Raw genomic sequence first — 14,337 nt, 5'->3', positions numbered from 1 at the left:
ATTCTCCTCCGGTGTGGAGGAGCACTTGTGGGAGGGCTGAGGAGGGGTCCCAGGCACGAGGGCTGGGCTGTGTGACACCTCCGTCCCCCAGGCCGAGCCCTGGATCTTCAAGAAGTGGTTTGGCCGCTCAGAGCCGAAGGATGAGGAGGAAGAGCCCGCAGAGGAACCTGAGGAGCCGCCAGCCAAGGTGGAGGTGAGGAAGGGACGGGAAAAGCCCCGAGTCCCGGAGAAGGAGGAGAAGGCCAAGGACAGCCGCGCAGCCCCAGCAGAGAGGAGCGGCCGGCAGGATCCGCGCCCCAAGGACAGGACCGCTGAGGACAAGCCCATCAGAGCCCCCAGGGCACCCAAGGAGCCGGAGCAGCAGCCGCACAAGAAGCGGGGCCGGGAGGGGAAGGAGAGCCGGCGGGAGCGGGACGAGCCCCGGAGGGACGGAGGCAAGAGCCGCCCCAGCAGGGCCGAGCGCCAGGAGGGCTCCCGACGAGACTGGCGGCAGCCACGGGGCGAGCAGAGGGGCAAGAAGCCCTGGGAGCAGGCGGGGAAGGATGGCACGGCCAGGCCCCGGGAGGGCAGGCGGCGCGACTGAGGCTGGGACAAGAGGGGCTCGGTGGCGCTGCCCCAGGGGGACCCGATCCTGCCACCACCCCCTGGCAAGGGCTGCGGATGCACGGACTCTGTCTGTCTGCCGAGCCCCTGCGGTCACAGCCCTGCTGTGGCTGGAGAGGAGCCGGGGGGCTGGTGCGGTCAGAGCATGGTTTGGGGACATCGGGGTCCTGCTGTGCCACCCGCCCATGCCATCTGGCCAAGCACAAGCCTTTGTGAGAACTTTGGACCCCCTTGGATGAGCTGCACAAAGGCAACCCGAAAAGGAGAAGGGAAACGAGCTCCCCTCCACCTGGGCTTCATGCCCTCGCTCCATCCCCAGCAGACAGCGCTCCTGCAGCTCGCCCGTGCTCCGCGCTGCAACTGCGGCACCTGCGGCGTGGGCACAGGGCAGCCGGCACAGCGATCCCAGCGAACAGAGGGTGTCTCCAGACCACTTAGCTCTTGAATTCAGTTACTGGTTTTATTGAAAGCAAATCAGAGAGAAGTGCGTTCTGGGTTAAAGAAGCCAGGCTGCTGCCAGCCTTGGAGGGACAACAGGGAACGGACACCCGGCCCCGCTGCACGGAGGCGCGAAGCTTGCCCGGAGCGAAACCCCACTGGCAGCGCCATCGCCGGGGCTCCCCTTGAACCTGCCTTCCCAGAGTCGCTTTTAGGAACAAAGTACAAGTGCAATATTATGCAGCGCTGTAGCAACTACAGGAGACGTTCACAGCCCCCAAACCACAGTGGGTTTGAGTATTTGCTAAACCAATAGAGGTTAAAATAAACTATTTTCATTTTTAATAAGGTATTAAATTGAATGTTAAAAAAGAAAAAAATCACAGTCCTGGATATGCTTGTGTTTTTTCAAAAGGAGAGGGAGAAAAAACAGCCCTGGGGCTGGGCCCCCTGTCCCAGCTGTCAGGGGCTCACCCAGGTCCCCACTGGTGCCAGGAGGCACCCACCAGCCCCTGGTTGGTGCGGGGACACTGCAGACCAGAGCCATCCCCTACGGTGGGAGTGAGCCCCAGCACTGCTTTTTGCGGGGCTCGGGCCCCACAGCAGCCCCCCAGTGCATCCCACAGGGCACCGGGCTCAGCTGCAAGATGACCCGGGGGGGGCCGGACTCCATGCACCACCACCAGCAAGGGCACGTGGCAGGTGCCTGGGCAGCCGCAGGGGAGGGGACGCGCTGCCAAGGGGCAGCTGTGGTTTGCACCCACTAAGGGCAGGACGTGTAATGGGATCGTCCCCACCCCAGAGCTTTCCCCTCCCTCTGCCATGCCCCAGGCAGCTGTGACAGCAGGGGCATGATGCTGGGGTCACCCGGCAGGGACCCCCACGCTGTGGCTGTTGCCACATCTGGAGATGGGTCCCCGGGGAAAGGCAGAGCTGAAGCTGGTGGGTATTGCTGCTTGTTTTGCCCCTGAGAGCACAGGGAGGGATGCGGGTCAGTGGTGGGCATGGGGTGGCTCAGAACAGCCAGGGGAGGCTGCAGGGAGGCTGCAGGGAGGCTGAGGGGCAGCAGCCACGGCAGCAGTGGATAAATAGATGCGGCCCCAACTGGACCAGGCTTGTCCTGCCTGTGATGCCCTGCATGTCCCGTACCCAGCCCAAACCCTGCTGAGGGTCAGAACCAGACCGCAGTCCGAGCCTCCGGGCACCTCGGACAACCCCAGCCTCCACAGATGGAGCAGGGAAGCACCAGGAGGCCAGCAGCCCTCCAAGGAGCAGCACGGCTGCAAACCCAGAACCAGAACAACACTAGCAAGGCAAACCAAGGGGAAAAGACGTGCGGAGGAGTGCTCACGTCTCGACGAGAAGCAAAGCCGCGAGGGTGCTCCAGGGCCGTGGGCAGGAGCCTCTACCGACAGCCGCACTCCTCTGCCACCATGTTGGGGAACTTGCGCACCTCCAGCCCCTGGCTGGACACGCTGATGATGAGCTGGTCTGAATAGCGGACGGGCACGCAGCAGGGAGCACGCTGCAGGGGTGAGCCCCGCTCCTGCATGCCCAGCAGCAGCACCGTGTGCGAGTAGTAGCTGGGGACGCGGGTGGAGAGGGGCAGCTTGCAGGGACCCTCGCAGTTGTTGGCCGCGTACACGGTGGGCATGACGATGAACTTGCGGTCGTGCAGGTCGATGGTCAGCTCCTGCAGCCGGCAGTGGGCCTGGTGCCGGGCGCTGCGGTTTTGCCGCAGGACTTTCCTCCGCTCCTGCCAGTGCGCCCGCACCGTCTGCAGCGCCTTCAGCAGCAGCAGCGCGTGCAGCTTCCCGGAGCCGGGCAGCTGCTCGCCCGCGCTGCCCGTGCCTGGCCCTGGCGGGTAGTAGCAGAAGCTCAGGAGGTGCTGGAAAAGCCCCGTGTTGGCTTGGAACGCCGGGATGTCCCTCAGCTCCTGGATCACCGCCTGCAGCTTGCCCATCAGCAGCTGCAGCACGGTCCCCTCCGGCTGCCAGTCCCCGAAATGCTGCTCCAGCCCGGCGCTGCCCTCCTGGGGGAAAAGCAGCACCGAGGGCTCCTCCGACTGCACCAGCCGCTCCAGCGCCGCCGTCTCGGACAGGTTGAGCAGCTGGTGAGGGAGCATCTCCATCATCTGGAAGTCCAGCCAGTGGTGGGAGCTGGGCTGGGTGGGCGGCTCGCTGGAGGGGCTCAGCACCCGGCGGATGAAGCGGGTCAGCATGCCCAGGAACTGCCCGCTGTCCCCGGGGGCCAGGGACGAGGCGTTGGCCTGGCTGGGGGCGGTGGAGGGCAGCAGTTCCACGGTCTCAGGCTGGGGTGGGCTGCTAAGAGAGCACAGGGAGGGTCACGGGGGCCCCTTGCACCCTTGGGGGTGATGGGCTGGGCCACAGCACCTCCACCCCACCCAGGTGTGCCCCGCATTTTCCCAGCCATGATCCCCACGGGTGGGACAGAGGGGCTTTTCCCCTTCCCCCCCCCCCCGTGTTTTTCCGTGGCAATGATGAAAGGCACAGACCTGAGCTGTGGGTAGGGAGCCACGTCCACCACCCCGTCGGCAGAGAGGTAGGAGGAAGGGGCCGAAGCATCGTGCCCCCGCCGTGACTTCGCCAGCAGGAGCAGCACGGGGGTCATCCTGGTGAAGCATTTGTCATCCGAGCCAAAGAGGAGCTGCTGGGTCTCCGTGGGGGGCAGGAGGGCACCTGTAGGGGGGAGGCGTGATGGGGACAGTGCTGCAGCCAGGTCCCCAGTGCCCGGCCAAGGCACAGGGGCCATCAGCACCGCTGTCCCCTGCTGCCACAGTCCCCACCTCCATCGCCGTGATGCCTGATGGCCAGGGACGCCTGGAAGCTGAGCTCCTCGCTGGTGCGGGTCACGGATGCTACCGAGGCTCCAAGGACCAGGTACTGGGTGTCCCTGGCGAGGCAGAGGCTCTGCAGGGAGGCAGAAGGCACAGGAGCCCCTGAGAACCTGGGGGAGGCATCCCGGGGGGGCGGCACTAACACGAGCCCCCGTTATGATCCCTGCTTTCTGGACGCCCGGTCCAAGGTATGGACTAAGGCGGCCCAGAGAGCATCCAGGGGAGCAGCGCGGGGTGGGCCCGCCTGACACCAGAGGATTTGCTGGCCCTAAAACCAGCCAGGCTGGAGAGTGCTGGGAGGGGAGGGAGCCGTGCATGGGGGGCCGCTGTGCACCCCAAGGTGCTGTCCCTTTGTCCCTGCCAGCAGCTTGGGGACAGGGTAACAGCACCATCTTCAGGCACGGCTCGGCCCCGCCAGCCCCAGCAGGAGGGTGGGGAAGGGAAGGGAAGGGAAGGGAAGGGAAGGGAAGGGAAGGGAAGGGAAGGGAAGGGAAGGGAAGGGAAGGGAAGGGAAGGGAAGGGAAGGGAAGGGAAGGGAAGGGAAGGGAAGGGAAGGGAAGGGAAGGGAAGGGAAGGGAAGGGAAGGGAAGGGAAGGGAAGGGAAGGGAAGGGAAGGGAAGGGAAGGGAAGGGAAGGGAAGGGAAGGGAAGGGAAGGGAAGGGAAGGGAAGGGAAGGGAAGGGAAGGGAAGGGAAGGGAAGGGAAGGGAAGGGAAGGGAAGGGAAGGGAAGGGAAGGGAAGGGAAGGGAAGGGAAGGGGGTGGCAGATGGTGAGGTGAGATGGGATGGAAAATGTGCTGGGAAGGAATGGGGAAAGCGCTGGGAGGGGATGGGGAAAGTGCGGGGAAGGTATGGGGAAGGCGCTGGGCCAGCAGAGCCAAGACACCCCCTCTCCCACCTTCCCTGCTGGCACCAGCCCCCGTGGGGCTCGGCGCGGCCACCCACCTGCTCCTGCACCAGCCCTGTGCCCGCAGCCAGCAGCTCCTCGTGGCTCCCGGCGCCTCTCCCCGCTCGGCTGCCTGGGTAGAAGAGCAGCAGGGCAAACCGCAGCTCACCCAGCGACCGCCCCACCTCCGCCTGGAAAGCCAGCTTAAACCACAGCCTCGCCTGGGCATCCCACTTCACTGCAAAGGAAAACAAAAAGGGGGTGAAACGCCCGGCACGCACGCAGTGCACTCGGGAGCAGGGCGAGGAAGGGGCTTCGGGGCCGGGCACTGCTCCTGCAGGGCACTCGGAGCACCAGGAGCAGGAGCAGAGTGGGTGGAAGGATGCTGCGAATCGCTTGTGCTTTAGATGACTGAGAGCAGCAAGGCCCCCTTGCTGTGGACCCTCCGAGGACCACTCAGGTCTACTTGTCTGTCTCTTCTCTTTTCCCCGGCAGACAGAATTGGTACTGGGTCTGAATCCCAACGATCAAGACAGAAAGAGAGAAACACTCCTATAGCCAAAACGACCACGAGCATTACAGCAACCGCCAATGCTGTGGCACTGGGGCATTAGTCACAGGTGAGGACTCACCGTCGCATACAAGCTGTCATCTCTATGAAAGACACAGCTTCTTAAATAGAATACAGAAAGACATCCTATTTTACTGCTTAACTAATTTTAAGGTGTATTCAACCCTGCAAATCTAATTCTCCATCGGCATCTCCGACTTAGGCCCAGAAGTAGCATTTGCCTGAGCACTGTCCCAGCCCGGGTTTGGCACCTACCTTCCTCCAGGTGCAAGACGAGGAACCGGTCCTGCCCCGGCTCCGCCAGGTGCTGCTGGATGCGCTGCAGGGGCCGGAGCGCAGCGCCCACATCCCCCGCCGGGCACAGCCCGAAGGTTGCGAGACCGCTCCGGTCCCAGCCGGCGTGCTGCCTCAGCAGCTTGATGAAGCCGCTTTCGTAGTGGGTGAGAACACCCACGACTTCCAGGTGACTTGGCGGGACCCCGTCCTGGTCCTGGTCCATCTTCATCCTGCACACCGGGCCCTCCAGCCCCCCCAGAGGCCAGGGGTGGAGGCTGGAGCCAGCCCAGCCGATGCCCCCATCCGCAGGCATCGCCTGCAGGCACCCTGCTCCTGGCTCTGTCTTGGAGAGGAGGCGAGTAGCAGCGGTCCTCTTCGATCTCGCCAATGAGCTGGGTCCCGCTCTGGCCTGCACGCTTGCATTTTCTCTTCTTCTCTCTTCTGCTTCAAGTCCCAGCTCCTCCGAGAGGCTCAGCTCCAGCGTGCCAGCAGGGGAGACCCTTTCCCCTGGGCTCCCTTTTCTCGGCAGCGCTGTGGAGGGGAGCAACAGGGCCAGGCACGGCAAAAGGACCCCAAGAGCAGGCTTCATGTTCCTGCTTCAGCTACGCCAAATGCCGTTGTTTGAGCTGCTCAAACGCATCTCCCAAAACATTTGCGCGGAAGGGGAGGACGGCATCTCCCTTTTAAAAACCGGTGGCCTTGAGTTGACAATGCACAACACACCTCCCTTGAGAAACTCAAACACTGTCATGCTGGAAAGGAGGGAGGGATGTTTCAAAGAAACTCTTCTGTTCTATTTTTGGGTTTGCATCCAGTATTGAAATTAAAAAAAAAAAAAATTAAAGCTGTTTCTCCTACTTGTAGGGATGCATGTCCTTGACTTCAGATGTTTTTTAAAGGAGGGTGGAAGTCTAGACTTGAATCTGCATGGGGACTGGCACATACTATTCCCGTTGGCAGCGAAACACCAGGAGGCAAGAATTGGCTAGACTTGGAGGAGGGGGATAAAGACAGATAATGGGCAGAAACTAAGTAAATGTATAGAAAGCTCCCTCTTTGCTGGAAAGCCTCCCTCTCGGCTGGCACCCCGTGCACCGTGGTGTAGAGGCCGCCTTACAGAGGCTCTTAACACATCCGAGCTCTGGGCTGCATCTCAAAGCTCTCAGGATGTGTGAGGGAGAATCTCACAGGGTGCAGCAGCAGCCCGATGAATTTTAATACTTCAGGCTTTAATAGATGAGGTCTTGGAAAGTCTCACAATGCCTGTGTTGTAAAGACTTCTGTTAGATACCAGTGCTCACTTGTAATTACTAATACCACCTACCTAACACACTCCAAATAAACCCCCGCCCTGCCAGAGGTTATCTCCTTGGTCTCAATGTACCTGCAAAACGTTCCCAACGCACAGTCAGACCTTTCTCTGGGCTCCCAGGACTTCTGCAGTTTGGAGCTTGGGATATGGCTCCAGCACATCATGAGTGGGCTGACCCTGACCCGACTGCACGCCCGAGCCAGACAGGGACAAGGGGCAACAGACCAAAGGCCTCGTGAGCACAGACCTCTCTTCTACGGGAGCAGAGGAACCTGGCAGAGAGAAGGCTCACACAAGTCGTCCCAGGCACTGGGCCAGCTCAGATTGAGAAAAAGTGCTCCCGGCGCTGCAATAAAGCAGGTGGGAGCTGGACGCGCTCTGCCTGGCTCTCACATCTGCAGGGCACACAGCAAGATCTGCGTCCAGCCAGCAGAAGAGGCGAAGACTCGGCCTCCTTCCACCCATCGGGCACGCAGCCGGAGCGGGACACAAGCTCAGCCTCCCCAGGCAGCCCGTGGAAAGAGACAGGCGCCAACACAGAGCCAACCCGAGCCTGGCGCTCCTTCCCTGCACCCACCGAGGCCCTGCGATCACCCACTCGCTGGAACGCCCGTCAGGGGAAGGGAATCCTGCAAAGGACAGGGAGGAGAAAGCTTAGAGCATTTTCTGTTTTTTAATCTGAACCAAATGATTGTTTGAAGGAAACATGTAATATAAACAAAACCACAGAGAAACTAAAAGCTTGCCAAAACTAATCTGCTAGTGGGAGGACATGCACAATAAAAAACTATTTAATGACAGCAGGTGCTTCACAATGATACAGACAGCATTTAGTGAATTACAGTAACGAACCTGGACTTAATATAACTGCAGTTTTGGTAATTTCTTCTGACTAAACATTCCCAGAGATCCTTTACCACTGTCAAAGACAAGAGCACCAATGCTTTGTTTGTGAACCCCCATTTGGCACAGACAGCCTAACAAGCAGGAGCTAGGCAGCTGCGCTTCGGGGAAGGATGATTGTCTTTTTTTAAATCATCAATGGAACCTTGTCTAGGGCTTCTCAAGGACTCCTGACAAGCAGTCCGAACTGATTTCCTTAGGAGAAATATTTCCGTGCTTCTAGCTGGCAACACCTGAGCTACTGTACAGTGCTCCAGTGCCGGGAGGAGAAATGAGGTTTCTGGACTCAGCATCAGCAACGCTCTTCCTCTTGTAACTGCAATTCGGCAGGAAGACAGAAAACTGCGTGTAGAAAATTCTGCTGGCCCTCCATTCTGCCCACCAACGGGATTACTGGCAACGCAGTAATAAAATCCTTTAAGTGTGTCTATGACAAGTCTCCCAATCACCAAATGAACTGCTTCATAAAGGACTTCAGTTGAATAGCAACTGATTAACTGGCGGTAATTTATGAGATACACATCAAGCAGTCTATGGTGGGGAAATGTGTTAAACTAGCACAGCTGAGCTGAGGTCGATGCAACTACTTCAGTCAGAAGTAGCTGACTGAAGGCGAGGTGCCTAGAGATTTCCAGCCCTTTGTCTCCTCTTTGGATAACTTCCAAAATATAACCAGACTGGGAACATTTTATACATTTAAGGGCTAAAGAAACTGAATACACAGCAACATTTTTAACCAATACACGGGAAGAAATAGAGAAAGGAAAATTGAAAATACTTTAATGAACCTACAGGATTTACTCAAAATCACAGGCATACAAAACAAAAGTTTATCTGAATCAGTTGTAACCTGCATATAAAAAGGGATGAGGCAGAGGAGTCCAGTGGGACCAAGTCCCAAAGGGGCTTCAGTTGGAGGGAGGTGGAGGCGGGATAGTGCCTGGCCCCTCCGTGGGAAGAGGAGGTCTCATCATGGGGGGCAGAGGAGCAGGGGGAGGTACACCGGGTGCTGGTGGCAACTGAGGTGGCACTGGAGGTGGTGGCACCGGTCCAGAGGGAGGCATAGGAGGCAGAGTCATGCCTCCCGGAGGAGGAGGTGGCATGGAGTCCGGCAGAGGTGGCCGTGGGGGCAAGCCGTTCATCAGCGGAGGCGGAGGTGGCCGCTTCACGGTCGGAGGGCCTGGAGGGAGGTTCGGAGGAGCTGGGGGCTTCTCCATTTTGAAGTGGAATTGAAGGAAGAACTGGGGAGGGGAAGGGAGAGGGAGAAAAGCAAAGAGAAGGGAACAATTAATCCTCAAGACAACGCTGCGCCATCACACAACGGCTGCTCTGTCCACGCTCACCGCCTCCAGGAGCAAAGCGCAGTTCTCTCCTGAACTGTAACCGTCCCGATCACGGCTGGCTTTCTACTCAACGTTCATGGACTTGCAGCAAACCTGCCCGGTATTTGAACTCCTACGAAACTTGTTGCGAGTGCTCAGCTTTATGTGACAGGGTCAGGATCCCCCAGCGTGCACTCGTCCCCTGTCCTGCCCCACAGCAGCTAGTGAGCACATCCATACCACCAGCTCATCGCAGACAACTGCGTGGGAAGCCTGCGCTGAGCAGCCCACATGGAGGACGCAGTGTTGTGTATTTAGGCACTGTTCTGCTGCTGCGGACAGCAAGTTTCATTCAGAACATTCTGCCTCTCTGATTAAACTTTCACAAAGAACACAGGAAGATCCTTCTGTCAGGAGGAGTCACCGCACAGTTGCACTGAAGGAGTGAAGATTTTAGCATCAAAGCCAAAGTGGACATAACTGATGCGTGCTCTCCCTGCACTGCCTGTCCCCACAGGCTGCTCAGCCCTCCTGCTCCCTCTTCAACCCTCAAGAAAGATGCTGCAATGCTCCAGCTACCTGTTTGGTTTCCCTGTTCCAGTGCGTCCAAAACTTTCCTTCTGCTTTGTCGATTTCTCTGCTTGGCACCTGCAACAAAAAAGAATAAGGAGCTATTATTAGCACCACCAGATTAGCTCAGTGGCCCTTTTTAGCTTTAGAGCGTGCAAGATAAGCACAGTTATTCCAGGCCTTGTGAGATGCGCTCGTCTCGGATGTTATTAGATAGAGATGGGGGCAGGAAAGAATTAAGTTACTTCCCTATCGGTCAAGGACAAGTATGCTGGCAAAAAACCCTCCCTTAACATCTGCACAAAGGATGAGAAGCGAAGCCCAGAAGGCTCCTTTCTGTGCCAGACACCAAGAATTCAACGGCTCCCCAGAGCTCAACACAGAACCGAGTTTTCATGCCAGAGTCCTCCACTAATTCTCAGCAGAGTTTAACAACTTCCAGCCATGTCTTCTTGACCCTCATTTCCACTCCATTAACCCCCCCAAAGGCCAGAACAGTACAAGTCTATAACGACAATCACCGGGAATTAATGTCTTGGAAAATGTGGGAAGGGAACTATAATCAGTCAATCCCAAATCTTACCTTGAAAGCTATGGTTTCGTAGGGCTCCGCTGCCATCAGAAGGTACTGCCAGCGTCTATCAGGAGGCTCAATCCTTTGTTCATATGCGGACATGAACCGATGGCGAGGCATGATGCTTTCTGCAATCTCCGGATAATCAATCTGTTGGGATGTTATTGCAGCATTTAGGAGAATATTCCCTTTTCACTACCCCATCACACAGAACAAAATCCTCAACTATAAAAGAAGTCTAGAGAGAAGCTCCAAAACAAACAAACAAAAAACATAAAAACAAACAAACAAACACCCACCCAACTTAGCGCTACCAAAAGAAACAGCTTGACAACTATGATCATGGATTCTTCCATTTACTTGACACAATCATCAGCAGAAGACTAGCAAGATAAAGATTTTTTATTTTATTTTTTTTTTATTGTCCTGCGAAGAACTGCTCATTTACCAGTGTTTTATTTGGGCAACCAAGAGACGAAGAATTTAGCAGTGACCTTACCTGGAAGAGCAGGCTTTGCTGGCCTGTTTCCGGATCTCTCTGTTTGGTGACTGTAAAGAAAATAAGAAAGCTCAGCACGTAACAGAAAAGGGTCAGAACAATATTACTTCTGCCCTAGGAAAGACACAAAGCTCCAAACAACAAATATTATGAGATTTTGTTTCCCATTTATCAAATAAAATGCCACAATGTCTTTAACCAAAGTTACTGTGTGTCTCTACTGAAATTCAGTTGCTGTGGGGCAAAGACACTGACACATTGTGCACTGCAGACAAAGCTGGGAGATAAAGCAGCCGAGTTTCACACTGAAGGCCAAAACAAAACAATGGGGAGTTCAGAGAAAAGACCTGAGCTATACATCCAATGAGTGACTTGTGAGCATTAGTGAAAGATGGCGCAGCACAACGAATGGAGAACAGAGACTGAAGCAGTGCCTTCATTTCCTGCACAAGTATTATAATAGCTGAAGACTGAGACATACCAATCTATTATTAAAATGGCTCTCACTCGACTGTCAGCAATAAAGAGATGTTCCATGGGTAATTTAAACAATAAAGGACATCATGAGATAAGCCCATATCTTATTTATGGACAGATCTACTAAAAAGACTAGTTAATAATTCATATCCATAGCACGGCACTTCAAGTAAGCTCCAGCAGGCATTAGGTATCTGCTGTGACAGGCATCACTGATGTACCTTTATAACCCGGTCGTCCAATTTTCACAAATTTCTTCACTTCCACTTTGACTTTTTCTGGTGCAGGCTGGGCAGGAGCTTCCTTAGCTTCCTTGGCAGCTCGACGGGCCCTGGATTCATTTGAAATTTGGAAAATTAAAAGGTTAGTAGCACTTGTTTCTGAAGGATAGGCTAGAAAAGCAGTGTGAATCCCATGCCACAGAATATTTTAGTACTTTACAGAAAGCATACTGGTGAAACTGCTGTTCCTCTTCCATGTGCACCACTGCAGGTCAGTTTTATCTATGCCTTCCCCTGACCAAAAGCTGTCATCTCAATTATCTTAACCACCCCTAGGATGACCTTTGTGCCCATCTCCAGATGGAGTTGAGACAACTTCTTGAAGTAAAAAAGGGAAAGAACTCCACAAACTAGTCATCTAAACCAGAGCTCTTCACTAGGAAACAAACAGTCAAAGAATATTCAAGCCCAACATGCTACTGAGTTCAAGATTTACAGGTGTTCACAATCATGATTTCAATGTGCCTAGGTAATGGAGAACAAAGCTACAACGGGGATTAACTTACAAATTGGTCTGATGCTTCTTCCCCTGGGTATGTGCTAAGTAGCTTCCCTAAAAAAAAAGACAGAAGAAAGTTAAATGAAGACAGGACTGCTCCTGAACCAAAAGATACTTGACGTGGATGAGAAGCTACATTTCACGTTGACAAGGATATTTTAATCCTTAGCATTGAGGAATCTTACTCAAAAATTGCAGATTGCTCACAACTACTGAACTGTCAGAAACTGTCATGCTGAACACACACAAGCCACTACCCACCCATCAACTCTTCAGCAATCAGTCATCAAGCACATCCCAAGTTCTAGCACTTGAAGCCAGTATTATTCTAAAATATCTGTTGCTGTGGAGATCAAGACAGGCAGCTGTTCAACTCACCTCATTGTTGTGTAGAGTCAGACAAAGCTTGCATTCATAAGAACCCAAGTGATTTTTCATAAAATAGGGGTCCTAGGAAGAGAATTATTAAAAAGTTACAAGCAAGATACATGCCAGAACAACAGAATAATAAAATATGTAAAACAGAACTTCTGCTGCACTGGAAGAACTGAGTTCACAGGTTTAAATTATTAGCACACCACTACTTTAGGACTATGAAAACAGAGAGAGACAACAGCAGTTTTGTTCATTGGTAACAGCACACCCAACCGCAGTCAAGAAACAACAAAATACGAACCAGTCCGGAGCAGACTGAAATAGCGTGACAACAGCTACCTGAATATGTGAGTGCTGGCTTCTCTCTGGTTAGCCCTTCCACAAATGTTTCTTGTTTAAATCCCACGTTAACAGAAACAGAAGTATTTGCTCCAATCCACAGCTCCCCACCGAACCTCTTGCCCTCCAAGCCTTCACTGAAGCAAAGCCCTGAACTGATCCACAGGCAGCTTTCAGGGCTGGCACAGCACGTCCTGCTTTTCCCGAGCACACAGAGGCCAAGGCTCACCTTGTTGATGTCAATAGTTTCCAAAGCCAGCTGCCGAAGCCTCTCCCTGCGGTCTCGGTTGCTTTCTGAGGCAGAGGCGACGCCTCCGCTTCCAGTTTTACCTCCAGGACGGTGCTGGAAATCCATGATGGGGACTTCTGTGCTTCAGCTACTTCAGGAGAAAGAAAGGGTCTGGAAAAATGAAAGAAAGCCAAGTGAGTGACAACTCACGCTTCCCCTAAGCTGGGCTCCGTCCCAAGACCCATCAGCGAGGCCCCAGGACACATACTAGCGGCGCTCCCCGCAGCCACCAGGCCGGGTGACACAGCCTCAGGCTGCGCAGGCCCTGCGCCGCCAACCCACCGGGCTGAGCAGCTGCAAAACCACCCAAAACCTGGACAAGCCCCCAGAGACTCCCCCCCAAAGTCTCCTCAGCTCTGGAAGGATCGATGAATTCCTCCCCAAAATGCTCCGCTGAGCCCACCGAGGCTCAGTGCCCCCCCTCAGAAGTTCACCCCCAGCACCCCCCATTTCCTCACCCAGGGTCACCCCCCCCACGCGAGGCTCAGAGCCCCCCCAGTGCCAAAGCTCCCCCAGCCCCTCAGCAATGCTCACAGCCCCCCCCGGCCATCCCCCATCCCCTCAGTAACGTTCAGCGCCCCCCAAACACCCCCAATTTCCCCAGCCATGCCCACAGCCCCCAAAGACACCCCCTGGTAAGTCTCTGAGCCCCCCAAACACCCCCTCTCTCCTCATCCGTGCTCACAAACCCAAAGACACCCCCCAGCGAAGCCCACAAACCCCCCCTCCCCAATCCCCTCAGCAAGGCTCAGGGCCCCCCAACCCCCCCACCCCCTCAGAGCCCCCCCCAAACTCCCCCAATCCCCTCACCCACCCCCAGCGAGGCTCAGAGCCCCCCCAGAAGCCCCCTGTCCCCTCACCCGTGCTCACAACCCCCACAGACACCCCCCAGCGAAGCCCACAAGCTGCCCCCATCCCCTCAGCGAGGCTCAGAGCCCCCCAAACCCCCCCAATCCCCTCAGAGTCCCCCAAACTCCCCCAATCCCCTCACCCACCCCCCCAGACACCCCCAGCGAGGCTCAGAGCCCCCCCCCAGAAGCCCCCCGTCCCCTCACCCACGCCCGCAGCCCCCCCAGACACCCCCAGCGAGGCTCAGAGCCCCCCCGCCCCCCCCATCCCCTCACACAGCCCCCCCACACACACACCCAGCCCCCCCCTCACCCCCCCCGCCCCCCCCCGTACCGGCGCGCGCAGCCCCGCTCCCCGCTCCCGCGCCGCGCACGCGCGCTGCCCCCTCCCCCTCCCTCCCTCCCTCCCTCCTCCCCACG

General features: G+C 56.1%; 3 protein-coding genes across 15 annotated transcripts in view; 1 reads left to right on the top strand and 2 right to left on the bottom strand.

Moving 5' to 3' along the window:
* Positions 1-1,421, top strand: part of JSRP1 (junctional sarcoplasmic reticulum protein 1) — a 29,669-nt gene extending 28,248 nt beyond the window's left edge. For all 10 annotated transcript variants that reach the window (XM_080565670.1, XM_080565668.1, XM_080565669.1 and 7 more), the window contains one exon: positions 92-1,421. In XM_080565670.1, coding sequence (XP_080421796.1) covers positions 92-583 — 492 coding nt within the window. In that variant the 3' untranslated portion in view covers positions 584-1,421. The remainder of the gene's footprint in view (positions 1-91) is intronic.
* On the bottom strand, positions 1,043-6,368 carry AMH (anti-Mullerian hormone). 2 transcript variants are annotated; one of them, XM_080565662.1, is made up of 5 exons: positions 5,609-6,368; positions 4,842-5,020; positions 3,848-3,971; positions 3,557-3,740; positions 1,043-3,362 (listed from the first exon to the last, which is right to left on the bottom strand). In XM_080565662.1, exons 1-5 carry the CDS (start codon positions 6,216-6,218, stop codon positions 2,447-2,449), a joined length of 2,013 nt encoding a protein of 670 aa, XP_080421788.1. In that variant the 5' UTR covers positions 6,219-6,368; the 3' UTR covers positions 1,043-2,446. The 2 variants fall into 2 exon arrangements, with proteins under 2 accessions (XP_080421788.1, XP_080421787.1); XM_080565661.1 differs by having other exon boundaries at positions 1,043-3,365; positions 5,609-6,367.
* Positions 6,369-8,603: 2,235 nt separating this feature from the next.
* SF3A2 (splicing factor 3a subunit 2) lies at positions 8,604-14,334 on the bottom strand. Of its 3 annotated transcripts, none has more exons than XM_080565675.1 (9): positions 14,252-14,334; positions 13,010-13,180; positions 12,445-12,516; positions 12,074-12,120; positions 11,508-11,617; positions 10,810-10,859; positions 10,320-10,460; positions 9,746-9,814; positions 8,604-9,085 (listed from the first exon to the last, which is right to left on the bottom strand). In XM_080565675.1, exons 2-9 carry the CDS (start codon positions 13,133-13,135, stop codon positions 8,753-8,755), a joined length of 948 nt encoding a protein of 315 aa, XP_080421801.1. In that variant the 5' UTR covers positions 13,136-13,180; positions 14,252-14,334; the 3' UTR covers positions 8,604-8,752. The 3 variants fall into 3 exon arrangements, with proteins under 3 accessions (XP_080421801.1, XP_080421802.1, XP_080421803.1); XM_080565676.1 differs by lacking the exon at positions 14,252-14,334 and adding an exon at positions 13,278-13,446; XM_080565677.1 differs by lacking the exons at positions 13,010-13,180; positions 14,252-14,334 and adding an exon at positions 12,781-12,947.
* Between the last annotated feature and the right edge of the window lie 3 nt (positions 14,335-14,337).

This window comes from Anser brachyrhynchus (genome assembly GCF_964034855.1).
Source record: "Anser brachyrhynchus genome assembly, chromosome: 23".
Lineage (NCBI taxonomy): Eukaryota > Metazoa > Chordata > Aves > Anseriformes > Anatidae > Anser > Anser brachyrhynchus.
This window is presented reverse-complemented; position numbering and strand designations above follow the sequence as displayed.

Coding starts and splice junctions, on each gene's coding strand:
- SF3A2 (XM_080565675.1), bottom strand. CDS start 13,135: ATGGATTTCCAGCACCGTCCTGGAGGTAAAACTGGAAGCGGAGGCGTC. Junction 12,517..13,009: donor AAACTATTGACATCAACAAG/GTGAGCCTTGGC, acceptor TTCTCTTCCTAG/GACCCCTATTTTATGAAAAA. Junction 10,461..10,809: donor AGCAAAGCCTGCTCTTCCAG/GTAAGGTCACTG, acceptor ACATCCCAACAG/ATTGATTATCCGGAGATTGC.
- AMH (XM_080565661.1), bottom strand. CDS start 6,218: ATGAAGCCTGCTCTTGGGGTCCTTTTGCCGTGCCTGGCCCTGTTGCTC. Junction 3,972..4,841: donor CAGGGCTGGTGCAGGAGCAG/GTGGGTGGCCGC, acceptor GCCTCCCTGCAG/AGCCTCTGCCTCGCCAGGGA. Junction 3,741..3,847: donor CAGGCATCACGGCGATGGAG/GTGGGGACTGTG, acceptor TCCCCCCTACAG/GTGCCCTCCTGCCCCCCACG.